This window comes from Populus euphratica, unplaced genomic scaffold, assembly GCF_000495115.2.
Source record: "Populus euphratica unplaced genomic scaffold, PopEup_1.0 scaffold11.1, whole genome shotgun sequence".
NCBI classification, from domain to species: domain Eukaryota; kingdom Viridiplantae; phylum Streptophyta; class Magnoliopsida; order Malpighiales; family Salicaceae; genus Populus; species Populus euphratica.
This window is the reverse complement of record NW_011499878.1, coordinates 735,404-762,096: the sequence shown is the minus strand read 5'-3', so window position 1 is coordinate 762,096 and position 26,693 is coordinate 735,404. Positions and strand designations below refer to the sequence as shown.

The 26,693-nt window shown below is 31.8% G+C and overlaps 3 protein-coding genes across 3 annotated transcripts; 1 reads left to right on the top strand and 2 right to left on the bottom strand.

The window, feature by feature from the left end:
- Window positions 1-10: 10 nt before the first annotated feature.
- LOC105128921 (inositol-pentakisphosphate 2-kinase-like) lies at window positions 11-5,761 on the bottom strand. The gene is made up of 9 exons (XM_011030776.1): window positions 5,518-5,761; window positions 5,323-5,444; window positions 4,999-5,208; window positions 4,745-4,892; window positions 4,438-4,478; window positions 4,210-4,320; window positions 3,494-4,087; window positions 2,993-3,142; window positions 11-625 (listed from the first exon to the last, which is right to left on the bottom strand). The coding sequence occupies exons 2-9, from the start codon at window positions 5,422-5,424 to the stop codon at window positions 269-271; spliced, it is 1,713 nt and encodes a 570-aa protein (XP_011029078.1). The 5' UTR covers window positions 5,425-5,444; window positions 5,518-5,761; the 3' UTR covers window positions 11-268.
- A 7,449-nt stretch (window positions 5,762-13,210) lies between these two features.
- On the top strand, window positions 13,211-16,834 carry CYP722A1 (cytochrome P450, family 722, subfamily A, polypeptide 1). The gene is made up of 10 exons (XM_011030576.1): window positions 13,211-13,571; window positions 13,771-14,092; window positions 14,595-14,744; window positions 14,901-15,084; window positions 15,170-15,249; window positions 15,367-15,453; window positions 15,596-15,674; window positions 15,783-15,889; window positions 15,997-16,115; window positions 16,702-16,834. Exons 1-10 carry the CDS (start codon window positions 13,330-13,332, stop codon window positions 16,832-16,834), a joined length of 1,503 nt encoding a protein of 500 aa, XP_011028878.1. The 5' UTR covers window positions 13,211-13,329.
- Window positions 16,835-23,528: 6,694 nt separating this feature from the next.
- LOC105128768 (uncharacterized) lies at window positions 23,529-24,823 on the bottom strand. Its single transcript, XM_011030574.1, has one exon. It carries the CDS (start codon window positions 24,482-24,484, stop codon window positions 23,651-23,653), a length of 834 nt encoding a protein of 277 aa, XP_011028876.1. The 5' UTR covers window positions 24,485-24,823; the 3' UTR covers window positions 23,529-23,650.
- Between the last annotated feature and the right edge of the window lie 1,870 nt (window positions 24,824-26,693).

Below are 26,693 nucleotides of genomic sequence, written 5' to 3'. Positions count from 1 at the left end.
CTTCATGTTCCAGGGAGAACACAAGGATACAACCTCCATTCATAAAAATTTAAGCAGATAGTTCTGTCATAATTAGTTACATGGCAGATTGGTGAAAGCATGGCAACGGTCATGTTTCCGGGGAACCACATGCATAGATTTTGTTGAACAAATAAAGCAGTGGTTCAGCCACGGTATCAGGTTGATGAACAGCAATAAATGGTTCATATGACATGAAATAAAACACATTAAGCCCTCTAAACGCTTCATACAACAATATTTTTCTTATTTACATAATGGTGCAATAACTGTAAAAATCATCATTAACCACATACCAAACATCGCACCTCTGACATGTCTTTGGAGTACAAGGAATAACCATGCCCTTCATGTCTTTCATCACGTCTTTCTTATATGGGTCATCTTTCTTCTCTTCCTTGGGAGGCCCTATGCTCGTAATTGCTGCAGATTTTCTAAATTTTCTCACCTTGCAAATGATCTTCACTGGATCAGCTTCACCTATTACAGTCACTGTATTCTTTGACGGGTCGAGGACAATAGAAGTTATCCCCTCTATTGTTGCAATTAACTTCATCACCTTCTTCCTGCATTTTGAACAGAGCAGTTCCACTGACACGACTGTTTTCTGCACAGAAAAATAAAGTCAGTTTCCTCCGTACTTTCTCTAACTTATAACAGAGAAAATTTAAGCCGCAGCAGATATGATGAGAAAGTACTGCAGAGTGTCAGTGTGAGCAGAGAATGACTCGGGACAATGCTTAGTAAATACTAGAGTACCAGATAAAACTTTACATGAACTAAAAGCACACAGTGTTTTAAGAGTTCAGGAAGCACAACCTTTGACATGGCTTGGCAGAGTTAAGATAAATTACGCAATGGATACAGATGCTAGGGAGGAATTCAGAGTTGCTATAAATAGATTGTTTGATGTATTTATTTTACCCCGATCTTGTAACAATGATTAGAAGGTTGAAAGTTACATTTATTTCCATGGCGCTGGAAGAAGTTTGGCTGAGGCCTTGATGAAGTAAATGTAAGTAGGTGATAAGTAAATGCCTGTCAGAAGGTACTTCATTGGTTCAACTGTTACCTCCTCCACGCATTTATTGCAGAATTTACAAACCCTTGGACACTTTTCATCTACAACATGCCTTTGCGTTCAGTCCTGAACACGGCACGCATGAAAAATTGAATCTGAGATCGGCAATGCAGTTGATTTTTCCATTTCATGCACCACCGCAATAGATCTTCAGGCAATATATCGCCAGCCATATAAAAGGAAAAACATTCCAATGACAAACACAGATTCAACATATGGAGGTGGGAGTCTTCCAAAATTCCGAGAAAGGGTTTTGCTGGCCGATATGAGCATTATACAAACACTAATGGCACTCCACCTCTCAACCCAAAAGTGGAGAGTGAGCGAGACTTTCAAGTGTAGTGCTAATAGTCCCACATGCTAATAGTCCAAGCTTGGGGACTTTACAGAAAATCCAAAGCTATGGTTTTTTACAGGCAAGAACCTGATATTACATGTTCTCAGTTCAGTAAATTTCTCAGTTCAGCTTTATTGAGAGCCGGGTCAGGTCAGATGAATGGGCACTGCTTGTCCCCACTTCTGCCACACATTTGTCCTTTTTTGTTGCCCTCAAACTTCAAGATGCCGTGATGGTTCCTGATCCATGCACACAGATGCCTTCAACAACTTGGCATCTCATTCTTGAGCACATGGAACGGCCACAGGCTGCAGGCAACATGCATGATTGTTCTGCTTGGCCAAACAAAATACGACGCTCAAGCCTTCCTTGCCGGCTGCAGGCAACACGCATGCTGATTTCCAATGTCATTCTTCTGTGAAAGTTGATATTTACCAAACCAGTTAGATTAAGCTTCCAAATCACACATTTACCAATTGCATCATATCCAAATATTGACATGGAACTGAAATGAGGATATACACGCATAGCAAAGAGGAGATTATGAAAAAACTGATATAAACAGTTTTGAGAAAGTAAACTTAAACCTCAACTCTCAATTCTGAAAAGCAAAGGGTGATGCTTCCTGCTATTTCAGTTGCCATATGCCTCAGTTAATTAATCTAGCTGTATAATTTTATAGCCCATGTGAGCTTGGGGATGGAATGGCAGTACAGCGTTGATGCATCACTTTCTCTGTTGAGCCCACTAACGTGGTATGTCCCTTTCAACCCTCCCCCCGCATTAAACCTCCTCTTAATTAACAACAGAGGATAAAATATTGACTAAATTTCTATATCGGTCGTACGTGAACCGGGGGACATGCACCGTCAAGAAGTTGTATGCAGGCACTGTATATATGCTGGTAACTTGAATCGTATACATACATTCATTTGCAGACTTGAATATTCAAAAAATTTCAATGCACTTCAAACACTTAACGAGGTCAAATTCAACACTCCAACTACATGATAGGAATGAAGATAAACACATAGCCAGTCCATGGTTCCTCGGAACACATTGGAATTAAGAGACAAATGTCTTTATTGATTATTCAATGGGCATTGTATAATAGTCCAAGAGTCTAAAGTTTGCTTTGGCAGAGATTATCAGCACAACACATCGAATAATGGGTCAAAAACAAGCTACTCATACATTAATCGATCACTGTGCTAGCAGTCAAAGCCAAAACGAAGAAGGTTTGATTAATTTTGTCTCCAACTCCACTTCATTTTATGGGGTCATACAAGAGGTATAAGAAGGCATTGAATTTCAGAATGCAGCAGCAGCAGAAACGCCTCAATCCCAAACTAATTGGGGTAGGCTATAGTTTACACTTCACATTCTTCAAGGAAATTCAATCACCTGAAAAGCTAAAGAGGGAAGAGTTCGTAAACCAAAATATTAACAGTTTCGATCTGCACTTTTACAAGTTACAAGGCAAATCATCAACAATCAATGCAAAAGATTGCCTAATCAAAACTTACGATCTTTTAGAATCTTGATGAAACTCAATTTATAGTTTCAATCGCATCCATGGTCCTAGCATTGCCATCTTCATGCTCCATTTCCAACATCTGAGTGAAGCAGTTCAATATCTTCTTGTCCAATTCATAGTAGTCTACCATCTTCTTTAAAGGTTTTAAATCCAAGTCAATGAAATTCACCTAAGCAAATGAAACTTGTATAAGATATAAAACATAGTGAAGGACAGATGCCTTGCTGGATGAACTTAAACAGTGAGCTTTAACAAGTTTTACAACAAGTTAAGATGTAAAGCGATCAATATGGAATCAAGATGCAGCCATAGAAGTGAAAATATTAAACATACCACAAAAATTATAAACGTTCTTGGGTTACAGCACCTTTTAGAGTGGGAATTGCCAAACATGGCAAGTGCTCATTTTGTTTCTGATTTCATAATATTGAGACAGAATGGTGATATTGTAGGCCTCCAAGCAATTTGATATTTACCATGCACATCAAAATATACATGAAATATGTTGAAGGAAGTGTACCTTGTAATTAAAACTTTGGTTGGTTGACTGTAGGTATACATGAGGAGATCCAAACACTCCATCTTTCATTGGTCTAAAACTAATCATCAAACTACAGTCCTTTGCAGTAGCAGCTGTCAAATAATCCTTCGCAATTTTCAAACTATCATCCATATGAATGGAATGCAAGGAGGAACATCTATGTGGTGGTCTTGCTTCATCCAACTGTTGGCATACCGCACAAGGCTGACCAACAATGTTGTAATATGCATGAATGGCTCCTTCAATGTCAAAATTATCAAGCCTTTGAACTTCAAGAAGCCCATCCAATACTCTAGAGCAGTAAACTGCCTCAGCAACAAGCTGTATAAAACTCGTTGTGCGCAAGCCATTTTCAGCCAGGATGATGCCCTCGAGTGCATCTTCAAAAGCTTTTCCAGCCAAAGCATTAGTTCTCTTTATGCCACCGCCCAAGCCCCCAAATATAAGAGAACCATTCAAGAATACACGGAAATTGTTCTGAGGAGTGGTGTACAGATCCTTGATGGCTTTATGTATTCTTTCCTTGGAACCAGAAAACAGATCCAGAGGATCATACTCGCTTAATTCTGATATCTAAACAGCCAAGTTATACAAGTGAGAATGATTTACTGAACAAATAACAATAATTGAAAAAGGAAACATTGGTGCAAAACTTGGCTCAAGAAAAGCAATATGATAAATCGAAGAAAAATTACCTCTTGTTCACGCAACTTCAAGACTTGGTGCATTTGAAAACGAGTAGCACTCCTCTTAACAGAATTTCTTTCAGCTATGAATTCCGATGAAGGGATAAATCCACATTTGGGCTACTTGATGGAAAGAAATAAAAGTTATAAATCCTAGAACGAAAAAATATCACTTACAGAGCAGACGAAAATAAACCAATACCAACAAGAGAAAAAAACACAGAAAACACAAATTACCTTTATCTCAACTGATATGCAAGGTTCATCTTTAAGAACACCTGACATTTAAGAAATTAAAGTAAACATTCATGATTACAGGAACCACATAAAACAGCTCAATCCAGTTTCTAATCATTGATGACAGAAACTTTGGCCCTTGCTGCTACCGATCCAATTGATTTTTCTTCTGATTTCAGGGGATTTTCGGTCACACCAAATCTCCCCGCCACTAACTGTATTCTATCTAAATGCAACAAATAAAACATATCATAGCTAGAAAAGTCACATTGTATATAAAAAAACACTTCGAAATGACTGTGATTACCTCCAGGGAATAGAGAATGATCAGACATGATAATCACAAAATCACGTTCCAAATCAACCACTGAAACATCAATTCGCCAAGCCGGACGTTGTTTAATTACATTCTTTTCAACACATTCAAGAAAATCCCTCGTTACTGGCATGCGCATCTATCATGATTCCAGGAAAAAAAAAACACCAATATTGAAAATCTAAATTACATCATCCATCCATCCATTCGTATTCAATGTGGAAATAAATATCACAGAATCATACCCCAGCATCGACATGTTTGGAACCTAACAAAGGACTCATAACTAGCTGAGTATAAATCTGTTCTGCAATTTCTTTCGTAGGAGAGGTAACTAACTCTTCCACGTCTCTCCATAACAACCGCTCTTCCTCTGTTAATACTGGTTGGTTAGAGTCACACTTCGGTGACGACTCGTTCCTTGCTTTTTTTGTTATCCTCATTACTTTCCCAATCTAACATGCATTAAATCATAATAAACCAAAAAAAAAAAAATTAGGAACAGATTTTGCATTTCAAGTAAATTGAACTTTTAACCAGCATTATTTCGCTAATTATACGAAACTTACAAAAGAGGGCGATGATCCAGTGTAGGCGAGGACTATATTAGCAGCACCTTCACCTCTGTAGGACCAATCTGCCGCGTCCTTTTGCTCTAGTTTGATTTCCATTACTTAATTTGATGTGCTCACTGTGATGAACCTCATTCTACCATCAGATTACCGAGAGGAAAAAAAAAGGAGAAAAGAGCAAAAGATACTTACCAAAAATGGAGAAGAAAATATCTGTTGTTGCTGCGGAGCGTGGATGGTTTCTAAACCCTAAGAGGCTGGTATGCACAGTAAGATAAATTCTGAAGAATCGCGGAGAATGATCCAAATTGAAAGAGGAGGAGAGAAGATTCTTTGCTTTGAGTCTCTCAGCCTCGTGGGTATATGAGAGACAGATAGGAGGATATGGTGGTGGAGAAGGAAAAAAGTGATGCCTTATGGCTTTGAGGTGAAATGCGAGGCGGCCTTTTTCAATTCAATTTTTAGCAGCTAGTTTACTGGCTAAGAGTCGTCCAGAGAGTATCAGATGAGACAAGGCAGTGTTTATTTTTGTGGTTGATTTAAAAAAATACTATATTTATTTTTAAATTATTTTGATACATTAATATAAAAATTAAATTTTAAAAAATAAAAAATTATTATTTTTAAATAAAAAATAACTGTTATTGTAATATAAACCCATCAGCACCGAGAGAGTATTAGGTATTGTTTATTTTTGTGATTGATTTAAAAAATTGTATTTTAAAAAAATTATTTATATTAATTGATATAAAAATTAAATTTTCAAATATAAAAAATATGTTATTTTAATATATTTTAAAAAATAATTATTATTACAATATTAACCCTTAGTGATTAAGCGGGCGGTTTTTTTCTTTTTCTTTTTGTATTGGAATGAGTGGTAATCGAATCCATTAAAAAAAAATATATGATAATTATAAAAAAGAACAAATTTATCCCTTGAATTCCCAATTGAATCCTCACAAGTATCAAATATTCAAGAATTAAAATTCTTCTCTTCATTTTTTTAAATCAAAAGACATATACATTCAATTCCTTCTTCCAGATCTCTCCCCTTCTAAACATCATTCCTCCAATGCTTCTGAATAAATTATTTATTGAAGAGAAAATTTAAGGAGAGGGTTAGTTGGAATTGTTTTTTGATTAGGGACTCGATTGAAAGTTAGGAGATCATCGGGGGTGAATATGTCCTTTGCTTCTTCTTCTTCTTTTTTTATCAAACCCCTTTTACCCTAATTAATAATTCAGTTTGAATGACGAAAAGTGTTGCTGTGGTAGTTGGGGGAGAAAAACGGTCACCACGTAGGACCTGATAGGGGATTAAAGTACCAAGATTCAGGATCCAGAGGCATGTGCTTGCGAAAATTCGCAAGGTTTTTACTTTTGAAGTGGAGACCATCGATCCGGCATCAAAATTCGAAACCCAAAGAAGAATTTTTACACGAGCCCGTGTCGACTGAGGTGGGGATCACCGCACTTGGAAATTGAGATGCACGGTGAACCACGTGTTTTTTAAGTAATGAAGGTAAGATGTATTAAATTAGCTTGGCCTATAACTTTTGTTATAACATCTAATTATATATGAATTAGCTTGGTTTAATTTTTTAACCTGTAACTTTTGTTATAACATCTAATTATATATAAAGAAAAATATAAAAATTAATTTAATATTAATTTAATATTAAAATATAAAAAACATTTTAGCCAATTCAGGTTATATAAGATTGATGTAACCAAAATTACGAGATTGAGATAATCTCGTAAAAAATTAATTAAAAAAATTATAAATTTTGATTTTTAATGAATCTAGTGTTAAAAGATAAAAAAAAAATTAAAAAATAATTAAAGTTAGCTTAAATTAATTTGTCATGATTTTAGTTACGATACTAAAATAATTTTATAGAAATTAAATTTTTTAAAAATAATACAAAGCTTTGTTTTCAGAATATTCAATGTTGGAGTTTGAAATTGATAAAAAAAATCAATGACACAGGGATGATATATAGTTTAAAATAAATTGAAAAAATATAAATGATGCAGGGATAATATATAGTTTAAAATAAATTGAAAAAATATATGATGTCTAGTTTTCAATCTATTAAAATATTAAATAAAAAAACAAAAAAAAAACTACATATGTCAACCCACGGTAAAAACAAAACTAAAAACTTGATTTGAACTAAAAATTTGATTTGTAAGGTTGATATATAGTCCAATAAAAAACAATAATCATGGAGTATAATTCTCCAACACAATCTAATATTAAATTATAAAAATTAAAAAATATATATTAAAAAAATTAAATTGTTAAAGCGGAGGGTTGAATTGAAAAAATAAATTAAAATATTACCTAAAATATTGTTATATTTAGTAGTATTTTATGGGTGTTGCTATCAATTAATGTTTTTTTCGCATGGGAAATAAATTGTTAAAAATAACAGTCAATGTTTATTATCAATTATAATTCACAGATTTGGTTTAATTGCACCAAGCTAATTAAGATTAGAAAGCACTAGATTTTTTTTGTTCTCTGGATGCTGCATGTTGTTGCATGTTAGGTTCTTTTTTTTATAACATAAAAAAATATACTAAAATAATAATAATTTAAATAGATCTAAGTTAATTTAACTAGCATATAACTTATAACAACCCTGATAAAAAAAAAAAATCAAAGCTCAAGATCCAACTATTTTCAAACTATATTTAAAAAACACACAAAAAGATCTGAATTAATTCGGGTTCGCTTCACTGATCCACCATCAACAACATGAGATTGAGATAAGATTTTTTTTATATATATATATAAAAATCTAGAAAAAAATTAAATCTAAATAAACAAATAAAAACATTAAGAAAAAAATTTGGTCATGTTGAGTTCACCTAACACACGTACGACACATGATAATTTTATAAAAAATAAAAAATTTTAAGATATAGTAGCCCAGTATCAAGAGATTAGATTAGATAAATAAATAAAATATTAAAAAAATTTAAAACAATCTATGTTAATTTAATTGACTTGCAATACAGGGGATGGAAAAATATATATAAATATATATGAAGCTCAAGGTTTATTAACCTATTAAACAATGAAGTTAAAAAAAAACATTAAAATTAAATTAAGTTAATTTTAAAAATTAGCAGCTTTAGTTGCGAGATAAAAATGAATATATAAAAGACAAGAAATAAATATTACTTAAAATTTTTAATTATAAAAAAATAAATATTAATCAAAATAATAAAGACTAGTAAGTAACAAGGGATTTAACAATAAAAAATTAAATAACAGAGCAATCACAATATGAGAAGTGAAGTTGGATTAAAAAATAAAATAAAATATTATAGGATAAAATAAAATAAAAAATAACAAAAAAAACAATGATGATTAAAATTAGATAAAAAATAAAATAAAATATCCAGAGACTAATTAAAAAAAAAACAATTTAAGAGAGAGATTAAAAAAAGAGAGCAATTAATAAAACAAAGACTCAATCTGAAAAAAAAATGAAATAAAATCAAAAGAAACAAAACAATTCAAAACAAGGATAAAAAAATAACTGAGAAAATAATACTGTATTTAATATAAAATTAAATAAAATTAAATAAAATTAAAAAATAAAAACAAAGAAAATTTAATTAAAAAACGAAATACCATATTTAAAAAACAAGATAAATAGAAGGAGAAACCTTTTTTTTTTTTTTGTTACCTTGGCACGAGGTAGAAGGAGTGGACATAAAAAAGAGGAGGGAAAAAAATTCAATTACCTGGTGATTTGAGTAACAAGCACTGTCCTACAAGCCTTTTTTTTAAAAAAATTATATAAATATTAGAATTAATTTATACATATCACAGCTAATCCTCTAACCAATAAATATCCTGTAAAACCAGTAAATATATAAAGCCGGTACAGAGAAATTGAACGCATCCCTCCCTCAAGCGCAGCTTATCTTGATTGGATGTTCGTGGATGACCCAACGGCTAGGAAATCTTAGTCGCTGCACGTCATCACATGTGCTGCTGAAGAGATGCAACCGATGTCACGCACCGGTAATTTTTTATTTTTATTTATAGAAAATACAATGGTCCCAGTAATCCATATAGAGTATAACTACGCACCCAGGTTCGTGGCTACAGGGGAATTTCTGCCTCTGCATCCTATGTTTGAATTTTAATGAGAGTGCCTGTTATTCTATTTTACTTATTTACTATATTTATAGAGTGTCTAGTAAGTTCAAGAATTAATCATGCTAAATATAAATTGATCTTAATATTTTAGATTATAAAAAAATATAATAAAAATACTAAAATACCTTTCAACTCATCCTTTAACCTATAAACTACAAAATTATCCCTAATAAATTTAAAAGTGATCTTTGAATCACATGAAGAACATAGGCAAAAACTTTTCGTGGAGAAGGACCAAATGATAATTATACCGTGCAAGCCCACAGTAGATAAATATTACAAAACTGCTGAATTCAACGTATAAAAAATTAGAATTCAAATGCTAATAGTTTTAATAATAGTGTAAATAATAGTTTTAAATTTTATCTCGAACATGGAGGGACTGTATATTCATAACATACGTCTGACATGTTCATCATAAATGTTTAAATCACCCTTTTAAATGAATTCCCGGCTGAACCCTTGATCTAGATATTCAAATATATAACTATCTATTCATCTTTATTTACTTAAAAATTTAAACTGTTTTTTATTAAAAATTATTTATTTTTTGTTTCGAATTATTTTTTAATTTATTAAAATTATTTTAATGTACTTTATTAAAAATAAAAAAATATTTTTTTAAATAAAACATATTTTAAAAATCAACTATTATAATCGCACGGTATAAAACATAAGTTTATGAATTTTGAGACGCATGCCAAGCCGCCGTGTTCTTGGCTTTTTCGTATTTTCACATCTTGTAGAGGTGACTTTTGCAAGGGGAAAAAAATAAAGCAGTAGCTGGTGACCTGCCTTTACTTCTTGGAAAAAGAAAACGAGTGCTGTGTATTGTTTCAGTGGGAGCCAGTGCTAGCTCGGAAAAATGGGACCGCGAGATGTGAACGAGTCATTGGCCAGAGATCAAGTGGCTATCAATTCTATGGATAATCATGATTGCATGACGTAATATGGGACCCGCACAACTTTAACCAGCTGGCACTGACTAAATGCAAATATCAATTTTGCCGGTGTACTCAAGACAGGGTGTCTGGTTTGATAATTAGCTATTGACCATTGATTACAGCACCGACAATAACTTTATTTAGACAGGTATGATTTAAAAATATATTTGATTTGAGAAAATATAAAATTATTTTTTATAGTTTTTTCATATTTTAATATATTTATGTTAAAAATAAAACATAAAAAATCATTTTAATATATATGTATGTATTATTTTATATAATTTATAAAAAAATTACACCTCAACAACAAACACATAATATATACATGGCCTCGTGGTGATTTAATTGAGGTAATTCTATGTAAAATTACACTAATCCAAGACTTTTCAAGGCTAACAACTAGGCTGTTTGATAAATGAACCATGTTACTTGATGTTTCATGAAGCTTTTATACTTATGAATCATTAGTGAATAATATGTATTTTTTAAATCTTTCTGATATGTTCATAATAAAAAAATAAATTTTAAATTTGAAAAATTATATTATTTTGATATATTTTTAAAATAAAAAATATTTTAAAACATAAAAATTACATAAAAAAAATGAAAATTGTATGATGCTGTGTGACCTGGTATAGGAGTCATCATGAGAGATAATAATCTTCAACGAGTGATGATGTTTTGTTAGAGTAAAAACACATAGCCAGATCGTGTTCGATACGATAATCATCGTTTCACGGCTGCACTTGCGACAATGTGATGCATTGACCACATGACCAGTAGCCTTTGGGGGAGGTTGGGTGATGCAGAGGCAGTTTATTTTTGTGCATGTAACTGTGGTTGAATTTGTTTTAAGAATATAATTGATTTGAAAAAATATATATTAAATGGTTTATTTTAGTATTCTTTAATAATTCCAATGTATTAATATTACAAATAAAAACATATTTTAATATATTTTTAACTATTCAAAGCAATTTACATCACAGTTCAATATATTTTTAAGTCTCGGATGCGAGATTTCGTGGACAGAGGAGAAGAAACCTGAGCCTACTTCGAAGCCACTGGAGAGCCTTCGTAAATTGGGTCACATAGAGAATGGTGCCTACTGAGCATTCATGGCCAGCTAGAAAACTTCCCCACCCCCCCTTTTCTTAGTATCTTTATACTTTAACGCTTTTAAAAAAAATTAGCATAATATAAAAAATATTTTAAAAAATAATATAATTTAAAAAATCATAAATAATACTGTGACTCATGAATTGTAAGTATTGTCTATAACTCTTTTTAAAATTAAAATATGTTGGTACAATTTATAATAAAAAAGAAAAGAGAAAAAAAACCCTAAAAAACACATTATATTATAATAATGATTACACTTATACCATTTAAAAAATATCAATAAAATGAATATAAAAGTATAAAGTAAAGTAACGAACAGTAACTATAGTAGCCACACAACAAACTATTCAAATATATTAAAATTTATTTGTCTTTGAATAGTTGATGTGATATGTTTTGATCATTTGGTGATCCTTATTGCTATTATTTAATTTGTTTTATTAAAATTTCTTCAATAACACCTATGTTATTGTTATGAGAGTTTTAACGTGACTTCAATTTTTTTTTATTTTTCTTATCTCTTATCCCTTCATAAATTATAAGGAAGATAGAGAAATAAAATAAAAAAGGTTCTCGACTCACATCGAATTATTTTTATAATTTCTGATATATTTCTACAGTTTTTTTTCCTTCTCTTTTACTATAAATTGTATCGAATTATTTTTATAATTTGAGAGAGCACAGACATCATCTTTGATGCTTTTCTAAATATGTCACGTAGGATGTCACGTAATGTGTTATTATTATTATTTTTTAAGTGCTAAAACCAAAAACACTTCCTTTTTGGTGCCCTAAAATAGGCAACTACCCGGATAAGGGATGTCTGGACAAGACAGATGAATCATCATAGCTTGGGGGAGGCCTTGCCTCTTGTCCCATGCCAGGACATGGTGGCTGGTAGGACCAGTCCTGGACCTACCAATGGCGTGCTCAATTCAGATCCAAATACAGGGGCGTGAAATCTGGCCGTCGACTGCAATTCAATTGTTCGGCCCCACCATAGGCTCCCCCCTCAATTTCTTTTCCAGAAACCTCAAACCACACCACGCCCTATCTGTTCGTCAAGACAATGTCCATCTGTTTTGTGGTGTGTTTGATATCTTGTTTTGAGAATGTTTTTGAAAAAATCTATTTATTTATTATTTTAAATTAACATTTTTTAATATTTTTTTGATTATTTTAATATATATATTTTAAAAAATAATCAATATCATACTTTCACAGTACTTTCACGTATACAATCACTTGCTCACCTGACAGACAACGACGCAAATATATGTTAATGTTTTGTACTTCTATGAACTCTCTCTCTCTCAAAAGCTTTTATTTAAAATGGCGTTTTTTTTGTAACCCTCGAATAATTAAGATAACTCGAGGGGACGGTTAAAAAAAGAACTTCATGGAAGACCAAAACCTAATAAATTCATGCCACAAGTGTCTCAATGGTTTCGATTTTTGGAGCCCATATTCAACGGAAGGTAGCAAACGGCAGTGGGAACTAAATGGCTCAGAATAAACTACGAAAGAAAGCCGTGGTGGGGACTGGGGATTATCGCTAATGGGGGACGACGTCAATCAGAAATCTTTCAATCTCCAAATGATGGCCTGTAGGCCAAAATGCCAGCATCTATTTTCTCAACCGCACACATGGCCCGGACTATCCACTTTCAAATATTCATGCCCGTGCCCGGGGGCAATAATATGGCCATGCTACGATAATTTCATGTCCTCCTTCCAAACTTGAACAAAATGCTTCCTCTCTCATCCTTTATGCTTTCTGGCATTTGTTTCTACACGGTGCTTCTTCTTGGCACCTTGTTTCTTTTGTATCTTGGATTCTTTAAGATGCTAGGTTATCGTAACCGAATTGCAGAGGCTGATATCCCACCGGGTAGTTGTGGATTGCCGTTGATCGGAGAGACCATACAGTTCATGGCAGCCATGAATAATGGCAGAGGTTATTACGACTTCGTCCGAGCTCGCCGTCTAAGGTAATAAATCAGACTTGGTGTTGGGATGTCCATTGTTCAGTACTAGATTAGGAATATGATGAGCATGTTGCCTTTTAATCATGAGAGAATCTAAAATCCCTCAAGCATCAAGAAGTTTGATGATGTAATGGAGAACTGAAAATATATATATACATACATACATGCCAGAGGGATATTAATTTCATTTTGATGACAACAGGTATGGGAAGTGCTTCAAGACCAACATCCTTGGACTGGCACAAGTTTTTGTTTCAAGCACAGAATCGGCTAAGATAATTTTAAAAAATGAATCTGGAAAATTCACGAAGAGATACATAAAATCAATCGCAGAGCTTGTGGGAGATCAAAGCCTGCTATGTGCTTCTCATGGACAACACAAACTCATCCGTAGCTGTTTGACACATTTATTCTCAACAAGTTCCATTTCTGTTTTTATCAGACAGTTCGATGAACTGGTTGTGAAAAGTCTTAGCACCTGGCAAGATAGGGACACAATAGTTGTTCTTGACCATGCAACCGAGGTTTGTTAGCTTCATACAAGGCAGCGTGGTTTAACATGCTTCTTAAAGTATAATTTACTTAAAAAATTTAAATTAATAGTTTTTTAGATTTTTTAATATATTTCAAAATTAAAAAAAATATTTATTTTAAAAAAACCACTATATTACCAAACAATCACCATGCTTCTGACATAAAAAGGTTAACTTTTGAACCGAGCTCATGCTGTCCGAATATTAGCCCAATTCAGTAAATAGGCCCAAATGTGCCTGCATTTGTAGGCCTCTCTAGCGCCCATCCACGTCAACTGGAGCCATGGCACCATAAAACTGGAGGCTAGAGTTGACCCACTTGATATTTCCACAGGCTTTAGTAAAACTTTCTTCGCTCGAATAACGAATCCTTTAAAGGATAACATCACTTTGTCACTCGAGCCTTGTGCGAGGCTAGTCGCATAGGCCCAATTTGGAAGGCGTGATCAGCTAAAAAACCTTGATTTTGATCTTGGTATCGTATTTGGTGCAGATAACCTTCAAAGCCATGTGCAGGATGTTGATGAGCTCAGAGGACGATCCGAAACTAGAAATGCTGCAAGAGGACATAACTCTTGTCTGTGAAGCCATGCTCGCCTTCCCTATAAGGTTTCCTTGGACTAGATTTTACAAAGGCCTTAAGGTAATCTACTATCGAAGCCCATAAAATCATAAATGGGCTTCTCATGTTGTGGGTTTGAACTTTATTACAATCCTTTTGCAGCCCAAATTTGGGTGTCACTCTCTGATGCCACGAAAATTATGAAATCATGATACTAAAAAAATGATGATGATTCAGGCCAGGAAAAGGATTATGAGCACACTGGACTTGATCATGACTGAAAGAAGAAGATGCTCACAAGGCAATCAAAAAGATTTTATGCAATGCCTGTTGGTAGAAGATGAAAAGCCAGGTTCTGATGAGGCCTATAGGATGACAGACACAGAGATAAAAGACAACATTTTGACCATGATTATTGCAGGTTAGAAGACGGCTATTATACCCAGATTTGCTGCTGTACCTTTGCCTTTGAACGTCAAACTGTTTATAATAGTTTGTCTATGTAGGTCAGGATACAACTGCAAGTGCAATCGCATGGATGGTCAAGTATCTTGGAGAAAATCAAGATGTTCTAGACACCCTTAGAGTATGTAGAAAAAGTAGTGTTCCTTTTCACATTCAAGCATCAATGGACATATTTTGGCCATCGTCAAGTAATTTTATGCAACTAGTTAAATGACAATCTGCTTTTTGTTTGGAGCAGGCAGAGCAACTTCACCTTGCAGAAAAAATTTCACCAGGGCCCTTTCTCACACTGGAAGATCTTGCTGAGATGCCATACGCTTCTAAGGTATTCACAAATGAGATCTTCCTCGTTAATTTGATAGAAATTTCTGGGATTAATCTTTAGATAGAAAAAGAATTCCCTTGCTTAAGAGACTCTTGGTCTGATTAGGTGAATTCTGGTATAAAATATAAACGATCACAAACAGGTAGTCAAAGAATCATTAAGGATGGCATCTATAGTACCTTGGTTTCCAAGATCAGCACTTCAAGATTGTGAGATTGAAGGTTTGTCTCCTAACATTTATAATTTAATCTACGTACTTTCCACCGCAACATTGTCTTTGATCATACTATTTGAAATTTAATAGTCCTTCTGTGGTTTTGTTTCCATAGGATTTAAGATAAAGAAAGGGTGGAACATTAATGTTGATGCTAAATCAATACACCTTGACCCTAATCATTACAATTGCCCCAACAATTTCAATCCTTCAAGGTTTAATGTAAGTCCCACCTATTGTCAAATCTGATTTCATTTCTTCTCTTTCATTTTCCCATCTTGCTGTAAATAACTAATGATCGACAAGCTATTTTTGCTTTTCATGTACAGGATGACTCAAAGCCATACAGCTTCTTAGCATTTGGGATGGGAGCAAGAACCTGCCTGGGAATGAACATGGCTAAAGCCATGATGCTAGTCTTCCTTCATCGTCTAATCACAACATACAAGTGAGTTCTCTTCATAATCAATCCATTTTTCACTCCACATTTTTCACATGCAATGGACACACCGCATAACACACACACACACATACATGCATAATCAATATTTTATTGACATGGATATTCGAGTTAATTTATGTATATCTTAACTAATTATATGTAACTTAAAATTAATAATGATGTAAAATTTTATATCAATTGAAGTTGAAATCACATGAATATCACAATTTATAATTATAGCAAGAACCTGCCTGGGAATGAACATGGCTAAAGCCATGATGCTAGTCTTCCTTCATCGTCTAATCACAACATACAAGTGAGTTCTCTTTATAATCAATCCATTTTTCACTCCACATTTTTCAAACGCAATGGACACACCGTGTAATACACACACACACGCACATGCATAATCGATATTTTTTTTTATTGACATGGATATTCAAATTAATTTATTGTGTATTTTAATTAATTGTATGGAACTTGAAATTAACAATGATGTAAAACTCCATATCAATCTAACTTGAGATCACATGAATATCACAATTTATAATTATACATTAGATAGGTTGCTAAACACGATTTTTTTTTTCAGGTGGCTGGTGATAGACTCAGACTCAAGCATTGAGAAATGGGCATTGTTCTCCAGATTAAAAAGTGGTTGTCCGATTCAAGTAACCCGTATTGATAATAGAAAGGATGATACTTCTGCGTATGTCTCTCGTTGAGAACTAAAGCGTGCCACGTTAATTTTAGATAACTTGGGGCATGCCTTGCTAATATAATCAAATCAATCACCACCTGTCACAGCATCCATGTAATTGAATCAAATCATGAGTGTTTGTATCTGCTTAAAAGACTCAATTCAATTCTACTTTATGCAATAGGGTACTCCACCTAATTTTAGGGACAAGCCCTCCAATTTTGACCCCGTGTTGAAATAACTAAATAGGTTTATATATAATTTTTTTAATTATTGTCTCAAATTAAATATCAGTAATTAGTAAATTTAATTTTATAAAAACATAAAATTCAGGTCAATTATTTATTTTTTCATGGCATAAAAGATATTGAAAGAATGTAAAATTGGTAAACTTGAATTAAATTCTTAAATTTATAATTTATAAATTTTTTTATCCGAACTCAATTTAGAAACTTAACAACTAAAAATTAAAATTTTTTATTCGAACTCAGTCTAGAAACTCAACAATTAAAAAATTTAAAACATTTTATCCGAACTCAATCTAGAAACTCAACAATTAAAAAATTTAAGGTTGAAGGAAGGAATTAATTAATTTAATTCAATTTAAAAGCAAAATTCCTTTTAAAAAGTTAAATTTAATAAAGAAAAAACTAAGACCAAGACGACATGTATTATTTTCAAATTGACAAAAAAATCTCAAAGAAAATGAATAAAAAAATTAACATAATGGTAAATGATGGAAATAACTACCTTAGAAAAAGAAAAACAACTATGAAAACCCGTGCCCGTGTTAATTTTGTAAACTAAATTTGTAAACTAGAGTCAATTTTTCAAACATATAAACCGTTAAATTTTAGACTAAAATCAACTAAGAAACAAAACACTTGTCCAATTAAATATTGGATGATGAATTAATAATAATAAAAAATCAACCTAGAAAAACCTTGCAAGGTAAAAAAAAAACAATAATAAGAAAGGATTAAATTTAACATGAAAAAAAAAGAATGATGAAAATGACAAAAAAATAATGATAATCAAAAGAATATAAATCTAATTTGATTAGTAAAAATATCTATTGAGGTTGAAATTAAAAACAAATCTTAATTTAATAAATAATTCATAATAAAAAATTGCAATAAAGAAAATAATAATGAAATTAAAAAATCCTTAATTTCATAAATTATTTAAAATTATAGTTAAGAGAATAAGGATGAAATCTTAAATACAATAAACCTTAAGGGTTCATTTAATTTTTTTCAAGACTAGTATGAAAATCGAGTAAAAGAAAAGTTAAAAAAAAGAGGCCACATGTGTCACTCTAACCATCATTGAGCTAGACGCATCGCTTATTTATGGAGGGGACATCGAGATGCTTGATTATCTTGTACTCGGGATAACCCCATGTAAAGAAAGGTGAAAAAAATAACAATACTGAAGAATTAATAATTTAATAGAAAATAATAAAATCAAATAAAAAATTAATTAAAAAAATAGAGTCAATCCATGTTAACTTAACTAACTTACAACCTAAGATATGAGATGCGGATAACATCACAAAAAAAATAATAATCATAAAGCTCAAGGCCTGATAAGTCAATGTTAAATTATAAAAATAAGAAAAAAAAAACAATTTCTAAAAAGGATTTAGAAAAAAAAAAACCAAACTCAAATTAGGTAAATCATTAAAACTAATGGATCAAGTCATAAGATTTGGAATACCATATAAAAAGCAAGCACAAAAAATTTCAAAATAAAATTCTCAATTATAAAAAATTAAAAAAATATAAATAACAAGGACTAAATCCTGCACCAAAAATAATAGAAAGCAACTAATTAGAGATTAAATTGAAAAAAAAATAAACGAAAGGATAGAAAAAGAGCATTGAAAAAAATAAGGATAAAATTTGAAGAAAAAGATGAATTAAGATTCTAAAGGACAAAATAGAACAAAATAAATAAATGCAAATGATAAAAAATAAAAATTAAAATAATGAGAATCAAATTGAATATAAAAATTAAATCAAATAAAATACAGAGGGATGAAATTAAAAAAATAAAAACTTCAAGAAGCATTAAAATTAAAACAAATAGAAATAAAAAAATAAACACCAAACCCAAAATAAATACAAAATGGAGGACAAAACTGAATTTTTAAAGGCTTGACGAAAATACCAAGGCTCATAAGAGAAAAGATGGATATAATAAAAACAAACTCATTAACGTTGAATTGTCACCTATCTTGTTAAACGCGCTGCCCAAACAACTATGCCACAACTTTGTGAGTTTGATAAGATGACAGTCGGGTTTTTTTTTTTGCCACTCAAAGCATTATCACATGCTTTTGGAATGGTATGGAGGACTCGGACACGTGCGTGACACACATCAATATATTTTATTGTTTTATTAATATTTTAACAAGTCAAATTACAAAAAAAATATCCTTTCATCAACGGGTCATGAGATAATTAATAATAATCAATAAGTCAAATTAATTAATAATAATAGTAATGTGAAAGACTCGAGTAATATTAAGTGGGTATATATCAATGGCGTATTATTATTATAAAAAAATAAACCATGAAACAAAGATAAAAATACCTTTTGAAGTCATTCTAAAATTTTGAAAACCAAAGGTTTCATGTGTAATTTTACCAAGAAAAAAAATATTAAGATAAATAAACCTCTTTTTACAAGGTTATGTTTTTTAGTAGCTAAGGGTATAAGCGTTATTGCACAATATAAATAAAAAAAAGGACAAAAAATCCTTAACAAAAAACCATTTTTTTTATTTCAAGAAAAAAAGAGTATTTTTAATGTGAATTTTCAAAGTTTAACAATAAAGTTTTCTCTAATCAATCTACAAATGATATTTGTATGAACTAGTAAAAGATGATTTTACCCCATGCAAGGTAATTGTTAAGAATAATGAAGGAAAGAATAATTATTACAAATTCACAATGATTTTTTTTACATGTTACAAAAAAATGCAAAAACATTTTAGTTTTTCTTTTTTTATAATGAGAAAAAAAACCACCCCATTTTATTTTGCCCTATGAAATATCTTTGAGGTGTTATATATTTTGTGACTAAAAGATATGCTATCATGGAAATAATAATATATATCACTGAAGAAATCATCAAATCTTTTAAATGGAAGCCATGCTAATTTATAATTATTTTTTTAATCAATATGAGTGTTCGGATTAATTTATACGTAACTCGATTAATTTCACAAACTTTAAAATTAATGATCATGTAAATTTTTAGTAGCTATCATATTAACAAATAAACTTAAAACTACATGAAAGCAAGTTTTTTGATTCCAAGCTCTTACTATTAAATCATTCACTAAATAATTATATTTACAATTATTATTATTATTAATTATAGGGAAAGCATTGCTGGTTTGATTCTACAAATTAATCTCATCACCAACAAGTTCCTGTCCAAATTATCATATGATGCCAGTGTTTCCCCAACCATACCATGACTACAAACGGGATGAAATATGTGAATTATACATGCATATATTCCAATTAAATGGCTGGTGGACCGTCAATTCATGATTTTGTAATAAGTTGCTATGCATGATCTGAAGTGGACAGATAATTCATTTTCTTTTTTCCAGATTCCAATCTCGACTTGCCACTACCACTACAATGTGTCATTGTTATTTGTTAGACATTCACACACGTTTGCATCTCCTTTTAGCATCGCAATGGCCTCTTTTTATCAACTCCACTCAGCTGCCTGATGCCGTCCATTACTTTGTTGTTAAGTAATGCTGCTACTTTGTGATTTTATATATACATATATAGAAAGACATGCCTACAACTGGAAGAACACAAAGGCTAAGCTCTTTTTCTTACGCATACACTCGTGGATACACTACTTTCTTAATTTGAACTCGTGGCATTAATTAATGGACAAATAAAGTTATCTGGAAGATCATTGAGAAACGAGGACAGAGAAGTCAGGTCTGTGTGTGCCAATCCAAGGGTGTCTATCTGATCGAGAGCAAGCAATCATTCTTTTGTAGCTTCTCCTATTTATTTATTTATTTATTTCAGAAGAATAGTGGATTGCAGCCCTACTTTCTGCACTGAATTATGTTATATCCAATATTCTTTTCCTAAAGTAATACCATTTCTTTTTTCTTTTTAATCTATTACGATGTTAAATACTAATTAATTGCTTATGGGGGGCTAAGTTTCAATAATTAATTAATAGCTGCCTGAATTTCCAAATAAATAATAAATATGTTTCTTCAATTCAGGCAACGACACTGATCAGTTGTTCACTTTTCTCCCGCCATCCAATACGACGACGGAACAATAATTATTTAAGCGTAGCCTAACAAGTACAAATATGCTAAAGACAATTGAAAAGCACAAGGCTCGGTGGTTGGGTATCTTAGAAACAATTATGGGGAGAAATTGTTGCTCTTAAATTTGTTTTGTTTAATATCCGTGGCAACTTGAGGCGTCAGCATGGATTAAATTCTCATCCTTAACACTTGTTGTACAGTTGCTGATGTTGACTTAACCACACCACATGTCTTTCCATGTACTTAAGGTCTGCGTTAACTGTTACAAACTTTATACAATCCTTTTCTACTGTCTAATTTTATTTTTTATATGTTTTTTAATATATTTTTAATATTAACATATTAAAACGAGCAAAACAAAACAGTATATGAAAAATTAATTGAAATTAAAAAAATTAAAAAATATAATTAGTTCGAAATGTAGAACAGTGCCTTTGAGATCCTCAACAAACCTGCTAAATAATAATAACGACGGTTCGATTTATAACTCTAAAAATGAAATCGGGGCATCTTGTAATTCTTGATTATGACTGAGTTACATAACAGCTAAATGGTGCTGTCTTTAGGGAAAGGAGTCCTCCAGAAAATCTTTTCCAGCATCGCAAGATGGAATTGGACGTAAAGAGGACAAATTAAGAATTGGGTATGGTTGATTTCATGGCATTAACCATTTTTATTTTGGCCATCAAGAATTAGCATTCATAATAGGAAAAAATTGGAGATTTTTAGTGCAATGGGTAGATGAACTTATTTTGGTTCAAAAAAGACAGTGTCGGGAACTCATCGGATGCAGTTCTTGCTCGGAAGAGAAGACAAAGAAAAGCAAAACTATTGTATTTCGCACATACTAAACTCTTTGAAACTGAAAAAAAAAAAACCAAATAAGTACAAGCATTCTAATTAACTCTGTTTTTTTTTTTTTTAAAAAAAAAAAAAACAATCATGTGATATTTTTAAGGTAGCTGAGAAAAAAGTGTAAGCGTGTAACTTTCCCATTTGATCAATAGATCATCTAAATCAAATATCAAGGGATCATCAAAGAATTTACTTCTAACAATTTAATCAAAGATTTGAATCTAATAAATTATAGAACAGGTGTAGTTTTAAACCATCAAATCAAGCACTAATCTATATATTAATTATCAATTACCACCGACTGGCCAGATTTTGATAGTATTGTACGGAGGAAAAGGTCCTCCGAAGTTCGAAGTCAAAAACAAAATTAGTGGCATGATTATTGTAAGAGTACAATATTGGTGCTTGTGTCTCGACTAACATATACAACAAAAAGAAGAAGAAGAAATGACGGGGAATGTAAAAAAGAGACCTCTTCTATCCCTTTTGTTGCAGAATTTCCACCACAAGTGTATAAGAGCAAGCTGCTTCATTATAAATAATCTACATATTATAATACAAGAAAATAAAATATCCTCAATCCCACGTTATATAATTTTTTTAACAGCAACATGAACAAAATTAATTATGCATCAATCTCCTTTGTGGCTATATGTTAATTAGGAAACATAAAAGTAGATTAAAGGATAAAATGGAGGAAGAGGTGGCATAAAATAGGAACGACAATGACATTTCCCAAGGGAGGGAGGAGATGGTGGTAACTTTGCCTTCGTTATGAAGAATCTGTGTACGTATCCTCCATTGATGATCATTTCCCGAACCCCCACTAGTCCATTGAAAAATTCAAGTTCCAGCAGGTCTCTATAATTGCAGACTGAATTCTTATCCGCCCTTTAATTGGAGAAAAAAGTAACTTTTTACCTGTGAAGATCCCACCTTTTCAGGATAAAAAATGCCGCTGCTTTTAGGGTTAGGGCAATTATGCACTAATAAAAGCCAAATTCTGCGGCTACCAAAAAGACTGTCAATCGCACTACTCCTATCAAATAATTTTTGTCCTTATACCATATTGATTGGGGCAAAAGAAATAATGAATCTTGATTCTTGCCTGGTAATATTTTCCCACGTTTACAGCAAGGTGATACATACATACATATATATATATATACATACATATATATATACATATCGTGAAAGGGAATTATTTGGACTAACTTCTGATCCAAGACCATTTTCCAAATGAAATAGATAGATTGATCTCCACTTTTTCAAGGACGCGCCTCCAGAGGAGAACATGAAATAAACGTAGACAAAATCTGTGCAAGTGAAAAGGCTGAAGAGATGGCAACATAGAGACATCAACATGCCTAGAGAGAAGCCTGGACTCTGAAGTCCATCCCATCAGCTTGAAATTTTAAGAAACTAGCACAAATAACTAACAGAAAATCATATAAAAAAAATGAAAATCATAATTTTCATAAAACAGAAATCATGACATGCTTGTCCAAACTCACGATTTGAAAAGAAGAAGAAGAAGAAGAAGAAGAAGAAAAGGTAATATAATAAAATCGAGATGGATTTTACAGTGCCTAGCTAATCATTCACTCCCTTTTACGAATATTGCTAGATATTAATTAATCATCTATAATTAATAGCCAACTACTCTTCCTTCTCCTCGATTAACATCGCAATACTCTCCTCTCTCAAAATCTTCTTCTTGTCGGCAATAAACGTCTCAACGGCATGCCTAAATTCGTCATTATCCATCTCCTGCATCGACTTTTTCGCGGCGGCCGGAGTGTTATTATTAAGGCGAGAACTGTTCTTGATCACAAAAGACGTAATTTCCCAGCTTCCAGTCTCTGTCTCCGATCTTCCAAACTCTCGTGAACATTCCCTGTTCTCTTTTCCACTCCACGCTGATCGCTTCCTCCAGCAACGCTTCTGCTCTTTCAACAGTGTAAGATCACGAACTGGCTTCTCCTCCACTTCAACTTTGGCAGCATCAACAGTTTTCTCCCAGCAGACTATTTGTTTGTCGTCGTATAAGGTATCTGTCTCACGGACTGGAAGATCCTTCTCCTCTACTTGAACTGGTTTCTCTAGCAACGATGAAACAACCAACTGTTTGTCCTCGTGCGTTGTTGTTTTCCAACGAGGAGAGGAGTTGGAGGATAAGGAAACGTATTCGTCGTAGATATCGGCTTGGAATGGGGTGTCGTTTTGGTCATTGTTGTGGGCTGTTGTGGATGAAAGATAGACAATTAGAATTATGAACATGTTTGCGAGCACAAAAACATAGATTTTCCGGTTAGAATAGGAGAGATAATGAGAGGCGATTTGTGTTATGACAGGGAAGCAAGAAATGGAGCACCAAAGCAAGACTAAGGCTCCCACTGCTTCCAAAAAGTAGTAAGAGTATCTCTTTCTGTTGTACCTTCTCACAGCATCGGCTTTCTCAGTCTTCACTTTGTCAAATTCAAAGGACGACATTGTTGGTTTGTGGGGTTTTGATTTGAAAGAAACCAATTGAACAGAAACGGCAATTGCAGGATGTACGAGAGGAGTATATAGAGAGGCCAGATGAAGAGAACTTTTCGGAGGGATTTGGGGTTGCTCGTGGGAGAGGATTTTTATAGAGAAGGAAAGTGAGAGGAATTAGGGATTATACAGAGAGGGATGGCAGTGATATATATAGAGTGAAGGTAGCCATTAGCTGCTTCTTTACAGGTATAATATATCTCGCCTTATCTGGTTTGCTTTTTCTCGAGGAGGGTCCTTGGAGGGAGAAAAAGGGAAGTGGCATATACATCACAGATTCCTTGGTGGGGAAGTAGGGTGTCTTTTTATAGAGATATTGAGCCTGAGAATGATCCATTTTATGCATACATAGATTCATGTTTTTTAGATTCCTCTGGTTAGCCACGTGGACGGTTAAAATTTCCCGCTTAACGGATACTCGAAAAAAAACCCGACTCGATGGAGAAAAAACATTCAAAGGACGAGGATGGAGCGCGTGACTCTCCTCCGTGAAAAACACTCAATCCCATCATACATGCATATACATACATACATGCATATATATAAACTCAACCTTATCACACACATATTATTTTTCTATTTTTCAAAAATAAAAAATCACGAATATACAGACATCTCTCATCGCTTAGTAGATGTATGTCATTAACAGATTTTGCAGATAATATAATAAATATTTTTATAAATAAGTTAAACAGAGTTAAATCACACCAGATTAGTATAATGGTTAAAAAAATAATGTTTAATTTAATTACTGTATCAAGTTTAAATTTCTGGAGGATATTTTTAATGCCTAGTAATATAACACACCTACTTTGCAAGTCCATTAGTCACATAGATTTTCTTAAATTAGGCTCTTAAGATTCTATTTTGTTATTTTTTCTTGATTATTTTGGGTTTTATGATTATTTTTTTTACTTTTCCCTTTTGTTTTAATGTTTTTTTTTCTTTGTCTACATTATTAATGTTATTTTTGGGCTTGTAAACCTCCTGGAACAAATTTTATTAAATTAATATTTTATAAATAAAATAAGCTTTTGTAACTATTTGTGTTTTTAACCCTGACGGGACAAATTCCCTACCTTCCTGTGCTTATTGCTATTCATGTGTTTCCGACTCCATCACTATTTTATAAACTAAAAGTCTGTGATTTTGAGTTTAAAACCTAGTCCATCCAATTTAACAAGGTCATCTAACCGATATGAACCCAATCTTGAATTAGCGAATCAATAAATAAGCTCTCCGTTTTTTATTTCAATATATTTAAAAACACAGTTGAAATTATATTTTTAAAAATTTTAAAATTTATTTTTGTTAAAAATTATATTTTTATATTTTTAAATTGTTTTAATATGTTAATATCAAAAATAATTTTTAAAAAATAAAAAAAATATTATTTTAATATATTTTTAAGTGAAAAATACTTTAAACCATAACCAATAATATAATTTAATACAAGTCTTGAGTAAAATGCAAACCATGTGATTTTTTTTATTGTAGTTTATTCATAACTAAATGTATCTAGTACTGTAGTAAAATTATCCTTTCATCCTTTAATTTATAAATCTTCATTTCATTTAAGTAAATTTCATTTCATTCTTATTTTGTCTGGGGCAGCATTATCTTTTTTTTTTTTTAATAACAATGCATACCGTATTGACATTAGAGAGTAAACAATCATTATTTTTTATTCATTGGTCATATAGTAATTTTAATTTTGTTATAAATAGTTAAATTACACAAGCACCCCTGCCATGCAAATTTGTTACCTTTGACTTCAAGTGTGTGATTATTATTTTTTAATGTTTTTTTTTGTTATTAATGTTTAGTCATAAGAGTATTTTTATTTTTATACATAATTTTATAAACAGTTGAATTAGTCGATCATCTTTGTTATTTAAATTTTTTAGCTTTGGTTTCAAGTTTTTGATTGTAATTTCATAATAATTATTTTTATTATTATTGTTTAGTCGTAAAGATATTTTTTATTTTGTGAACATAAAAATACATTTTGGTTTGTTTTTTTTTAAATTTTATCCCTAAATATTTAATTTCAATTTATATTTATGTTAAATTCAATCATAATTCTTTTAATAATCATTTGTTTTGATTTACATTGTTTTTTATTGATTTTTTTCTCAATTTCATTCATCAAAATTTAATT

Coding starts and splice junctions, on each gene's coding strand:
- LOC105128921 (XM_011030776.1), bottom strand. CDS start 5,424: ATGGAAATCAAACTAGAGCAAAAGGACGCGGCAGATTGGTCCTACAGA. Junction 4,893..4,998: donor CCAAACATGTCGATGCTGGG/GTATGATTCTGT, acceptor GAATCATGATAG/ATGCGCATGCCAGTAACGAG. Junction 4,321..4,437: donor GCATATCAGTTGAGATAAAG/GTAATTTGTGTT, acceptor TCCATCAAGTAG/CCCAAATGTGGATTTATCCC.
- CYP722A1 (XM_011030576.1), top strand. CDS start 13,330: ATGCTTCCTCTCTCATCCTTTATGCTTTCTGGCATTTGTTTCTACACG. Junction 13,572..13,770: donor GTCCGAGCTCGCCGTCTAAG/GTAATAAATCAG, acceptor TGATGACAACAG/GTATGGGAAGTGCTTCAAGA. Junction 15,890..15,996: donor TCAATCCTTCAAGGTTTAAT/GTAAGTCCCACC, acceptor TTTCATGTACAG/GATGACTCAAAGCCATACAG.
- LOC105128768 (XM_011030574.1), bottom strand. CDS start 24,484: ATGTCGTCCTTTGAATTTGACAAAGTGAAGACTGAGAAAGCCGATGCT.